The sequence below is a fragment of the Aulonocara sp. 'chitande type north' Nkhata Bay genome, linkage group LG6 (genome assembly GCF_057382095.1).
Source record: "Aulonocara sp. 'chitande type north' Nkhata Bay isolate Kocher_YH1m ecotype deep benthic linkage group LG6, A_spYH_male_GT1.1, whole genome shotgun sequence".
Classification (NCBI taxonomy): domain Eukaryota; kingdom Metazoa; phylum Chordata; class Actinopteri; order Cichliformes; family Cichlidae; genus Aulonocara; species Aulonocara sp. 'chitande type north' Nkhata Bay.
Genome location: NC_141349.1, coordinates 26,522,927 through 26,528,926, shown reverse-complemented (window position 1 = coordinate 26,528,926; position 6,000 = coordinate 26,522,927). Strand labels below are relative to the sequence as shown.

The window sequence follows — 6,000 nt, the reverse complement described above, 5'->3', positions numbered from 1 at the left end:
AATCTGCTTCTTTGCTGGATAAACTTTGTCAGTTGTTGTTTACTTGTTTATTTGTTGTTAGAAAGAAAAAAAAATAAGAAAAAGATCATATTTTGGAATAGTTAGTAAATCTGTGTATTGCGGCCTACATAAAGCATCCTAATGTGTATACGTATGGCAAACCAAGTGAGCAGATTCTCTCTGTGTATCAATTCCCAGGTCTGTATGGTGACAGGAAGACTGAGCTGTGACATATAAACAGCTCGCCACAAGACCGTCTGGGCTCAGCAGGAAGTACCTCCATATCTACTTCCAGGTCATCCTCAGACGTCATGTGGACCAGATGCCTGCTCTTGATCTCAACCTTCTTTTCCCCCATAGCCATTGGTAAGGGACACACTACTCATTGCACTGCCCTAACCAAAAAAGGAGAAAAAAAAAACTACATTTAATTTGTTAATTGAAATGTGTTGTATTGCTCAATTATTACTATTGCTACATTAAAGATTTTCAGTCAAATATCTATGTGACTAAAGTCCATTTGGCAAAAGCAAGAAAAACGTTTTGGTCATAAAACAGCTGTTGATTATTTTAAGCTATAGTCTGCGTTTTTAATAACTGTATTGATAAGAGCAATAGGTAATGTTAGTTAATTTTATAACAGTCACAATTGTCTGCTAAAATAAAGGCTTATTGCTGGACTTCTTTCAAAAAACAAATAGCATTTGTTGCAAAGAGCTGTTACTCAGCAGGCACAAAAAGCAAGGATACAAATGAGTCTTGAAACAACACAGATGGGATAAAGGAGGCCGACACACAGCGGATAAACAGACAAACCAACAAAGGGATGCACAAGACTACATACAGCATGGGCTGATTACAAAGCAAGGTGGCAACTGTTCAATTCAAGTTTACTTATAAAGCACCACATGACAGCAAGAGATGGCTCAAGGCACTTTATATTATAAGGTAAAGACCTTGCAGTATTCATGAGAGAACCTTAACAATCAAAGGACCCCATATGAGCAATTAGTTTGCAATGGTGGGAATGAGAAACTCCCTCTTAACTGGAAGAAACCTCCAGCAGAACCGTGCTATAAGCTTATCAAAAATGAACGTGATGAGTAGAGTAGAAAGAGCGTAGGTCTCCCCAATCCAAACTGGGAGTTAGTTTGACAGGAGAGGGACCTGATAGCTGAAGGCTCTGCCTCCCATTCTACTTTTAAAATGTCTAGGAACCAGAAGTAAGCACCGTCTGAGAGTGAAGCACTCTGTTAGGATAATATGATACTATGAGTCTTTAACATATGATGGGGTCTGATTATTCGAGAGTTTGTGTGTGAGGAGAAAGATTTTAAATTCAGTTCTGGATTTAACAGGGAGCAAATGAAGAGATGCTAATACAGAGGAAACGTGGTCTCTCTGTCTATTCCCTGACACCTGATAATAATGAATTAAGATTGTCCAGACTTGAAATAATGAATGCATGAAAAATAGACAAGTAAAGATATATAAAACAAGAGTGAAACTAATCAGGATAGCGCAGACAATCATAAAGGAGTGAAGAGGCAAAGGCACAGGAGACACACAAGAAAAAGCAATTACCAAAATAAGACAGTAAGTGGAAACCAGTAGGACAAATGTGTAAACACATAGACCAGACAGAGATGGGCAAGATGGGGAGACAATGAGGACACCATGAAAATATGAGCATAAGAAAGAATAACAATAAAACCAAAAATAAGAATCAAAAGTCAGGGCACCATTTTATTGCACACACAGAAATTTTTCACACATACAAAATGTTCAGTGCAGATGCAGTCCAGTAGGTCAACTTTATATTTCCTCCTTTCCTACATGACTATAGGTTTAAAAGACTCTGAGAGGGAGCTCTGGCCCATTTGAACTCGGTCCTATTAATAGCTCCTGTCACTCACATTGTGTAACTTTGTAACATGCACTCACGCACAAACACTCATATGTATCCACATTTTAAATAGATGTAGGTCTCTACAGCAAGTGATTCCTGGACCACACACACAAACACACCATCAAGCATGTACTTGCACCAACGTTGCCAGAAATCCCACCTAAACACTAATGGATGCAATTAAAAGGCACACAGGGAGTGCTTATAGTCAGGCATATAAACACCAAGGGCTTGGTTTTGCAGGAAGAGATGAGTTTCAGTTAAATATATTTGCATCGATGTCTAAAGAATGAGTTGATGTATGCAAAGTATGTTCCTTTTGCTTTGTGAGGAAACCTGTACAGCTGAAACAAGGACACCAGCTTGAGGGCACACAACAGCAACCACTCAGTCTTCTCCACAGACCCATATTATTTTAGGATTGTTCAAACAAAAAGACATTTAAACGTGAATCTGGGAATTATTTTGGTTGTTTTTTTTTTGTTTGTTTGTTTTTTGGATTTTTTTTTTTGGCAGGGTTTTACGGGTTTTTTATACGCTCTATTGGGTGGAGGTGACTGACTGAAGAACATCCAGTTTATTTCCTTTAAGGAACTTGTGTGTGAAGCATTTGCACTGTGAAGCTCTGTCTAATCAGTTTTGCAGAATTTGGCTTATTCTGAGCAGAGGGTCTAGGCCTGTACACTTCAGAATTCACCCTGCTACTTCTATAAGCTATCACACTATCAGTAAACAGTAGTGACCCAATTCCACTGGCAGTCATACATGCTCATGCCTAACCCTCCACCATATTTGACAGATGATGCAGTATGCTTCGAATCATTAGCTGCAACATCATCAACATCTGCAAAAAACAACTGCTGTTGCAACTAGAGACTGAGGTACAACACATTGAGTGACCTACAACACAAAGACGTCAGGTCTGAGGGGGAATGTCATCATCCCCACTCTCCAAGACTGGGCACCAAGTCCTGAAAACAACTGGTAGATTAAATGCAAGGGCAGCTGACCTGAAACAGAAGACCATGGTTAAGCTGGGAACCTATAACTCTATAAGATTAACAACAGCCACAAGGAGCGGTATCTTCCATGGAGAAAAAGACTTGTGGCCAAGATCAAGGCAGAACAAAGGGACGTTAGCCAACTATCTGCAGGAAGGAGTGATGAAGTGTGATGGCTTCTGGTATACCTTTTAAAGCAATTAGCTTGAACAGTTATACCAGAAGCTGGGAGAATAAACCAAGTGTTCTCCACTGAACCATCCAAGTTATACTCTTGTGCTTCACAGGTAAAGGTGTGGCTGGTTGGGATTAGCTGAGTATGAATTATTGGCAGTCCGCGGCAGTGTCATCATTTATGTCATCTCCATTTAGGTAACCAATCTGTGTCTGTCGGTCTTCTGGGTTCACTAGTCACCATCCAAGAAAAATAAACAGCACCAGACTCTGGCATGATCCACACCTACTGGCTCAAGGATTTACTTCATTTTGTGAGCCCCTGGAAGCACAAATTAACCAGTTGCTAATGGATGAGGTGTACCCGGAATGGCTAACCGGAGGCTGAAAAGGCCTGATCGCCATGGAACCCCAGAAGAGTACACTAAGCGGAAAGAAGGAGGCTGAGGACTAGTGAGTGTCAGAAACACTATCCAGGAAAGAAAGAACAAAGATCCATTAGCACACAGACAGATGGCCACAACTGATCATGTGCTTAGTAAATACCTCAGGCAGCAGAAACCCAAGAAAGAAGAGGCATAAGAAGAGGAAGCATCATGGATGGACACGCTACTGCATGCCATGGTCTCACTGGCAGGTAGAAGAAGGGTGTGATATTAAAAAATCCTAAATGGCTAGATAAAGCTGGACTGAAAGACAGCATGGAGGCACTAATTGTGGCAGCACAGACACAAGCTCCAAGCGCAAGATTGATGGAGGCTGGGGTCTACCACACCAGGCAAGATCCCAGGTGCAGGCTGTGCAAAGATGTCCTGAGATAATCCAGCACATAACAGGGTGTGAGATGCTAGCAGGCAGGACATACATGGGACCCCATAACCAAGCGGCTGACATAGTATACAGGAACATCTGTGCCAAATATGGCTGGAGGTTACTGAGGTCAAAATGGGATACACCCCCTGGTGGTTGACAATGATCAAGCTAAGATATAGATATATATAGATAGATATATGAATATATCTATATATATATTGATAAAACAATGAGGGTACTGCTAGCCTTAACCTTTAGAATATCTTATGCACTTAAAATAAGTTGTTTTCCCTGTAACTCAAAGCACCCCACATTTAAGACATCAGCATTGGCCAAAAGCTTTGGCAATTCAAGTGAGAGATCACCTTTTAAATCTCTCTCCTCTTTCCTTTCACCCATTCCTTCTTTCCATCTATCCACCTCTTTCGCCACTCTCTTGTTCTTGGCCCAAATGTAAAAATCAATATCCTTTTGTTTCAGCCCCCCGAGGCAATAAGAGTGTCTGAATAAGACTGTCCATACTGTCTGTTGCTGCCAAGTTTCTGTCACCACTTACACAACTAATGACAGACACATTAACATGGACTTGCCAGCTCACACATTATTACATGTAGTCAAAGACAGACAGCTAAATATGTGCGCATAGTGTGTGTGTGCGAGTGAATGCATGTGTATCAGGTGACAGAAATATGTGTAGAGGGTCCTTTGGAGATGGGTTAAGCACAGCAGCTTTATAGGTGAGGCAGCTGATATAATAAGATAAATTAAAATGTGACAGACGAGACAGGATGGCATGTACGAGTCAGTTCATTTACTCCTGCTTACAAAGGCAGAGTGGCTTTTAATGGGAATACAGATAGACCCCTCATTTGAATAGTGTGTGTGTGAGTTTGTGTCATAATGCTTGCTTCATACCCAAAGGGGACCCTGTAAGGCAACACTGTAAGACATCTGATCCAATGCTAGTCTAGACAGCTGCCTTACGATGCTGTTTATTGATCCCCGCATGCTCCAATTAACCCTCACTTCAGAATTTATATTCATGCTCACAGAGTCATGATGCAGCCATTGAAAAACTAATAAACTGACACTTACTTTCACACAGTAATGACCCAGTGCACTAAGACCCCCTGCTTACACAGACAAAACTGCATGATGCCCTGTTAAATCCTCAGCTACTTTGGAGACACACATCCTGTCTGAATGTGTGCTTAAGGTCTAATCATAGCCTGCAGTGGTATACATACGTGTGTGTGCATGTGTCTGTTCATTAGAGAAGACATTTTCAGTAAATGCCACTTATATATCAGTCTTATCTCTAAGCTACCTCCTGCCATTATCAATGTTTTTCCCTCAGGTACCAACACCACACTGATATTGGCTGGCTGTGAATTTCCACCTCTACATTCCATCACTCCGAGCATTTGTATGCATGAGTGTGTGCGTGTATGTGTGTGTGTGCGTGCGTGTGTGTGTGTGTGTGTGTGTGTGTGTGTGTGTGTGTGTGTGTGTGTGTGCGTGTGCTTCCGTGCTTGTGTGTCTGTGATGTGGTGAAGGGCAGTATTAAGTTGAGCCCGGGCACAGTGTCATTGAGCTCATTCAGATTCTTTGCTGCATTTGTGTAACCATGACGCTTCTCTAACCAATGAGAGAGCCAAGGGAGGGTGGACGGGGTTACTATGGTTACCATGACAGGGAGCGTTGCCTCACTTTACACAGATGTTGTATGTCTGTGTCTTTTTAATTGCTTTTGTGTCCGTACATTCATGTGTGTATACATGTGCTTGTTTCTCTGCTTTTAAGAAATGATTTGACAGGATATGTTCTTCCAAAAAGAGCGCTGGGTCTGGAAAGCTTCCACATTAGTTTTGTGTAGATTTAATAAATGTTATTAGTTTATTCAAGTGGGAAATGCATAATATGTATATTGCACCCTGTATAGCAAAAATTCTCAGATGGTCTAGATGGGCAGTGCTATATATATATATGTGTGTGTGTGTGTGTGTGTGTGTGTGTGTGTGTGTGTGTGTGTGTGTGTGTGTGTGTGTGTGTAATAAAATCTGCATTATTATTATGGAAAGGTTAGGTGGATTCAGACATGGG

General features: G+C 41.2%; 1 protein-coding gene across 1 annotated transcript in view; it reads left to right on the top strand.

Annotated features, from left to right (window-relative positions):
• Positions 1–221: 221 nt before the first annotated feature.
• Positions 222–6,000, top strand: part of adgrl3.1 (adhesion G protein-coupled receptor L3.1) — an 87,255-nt gene continuing 81,476 nt past the window's right edge. The window contains exon 1 of the mRNA XM_086295933.1: positions 222–366. Coding sequence (XP_086152059.1) covers positions 312–366 — 55 coding nt within the window. The 5' untranslated portion in view covers positions 222–311. The remainder of the gene's footprint in view (positions 367–6,000) is intronic.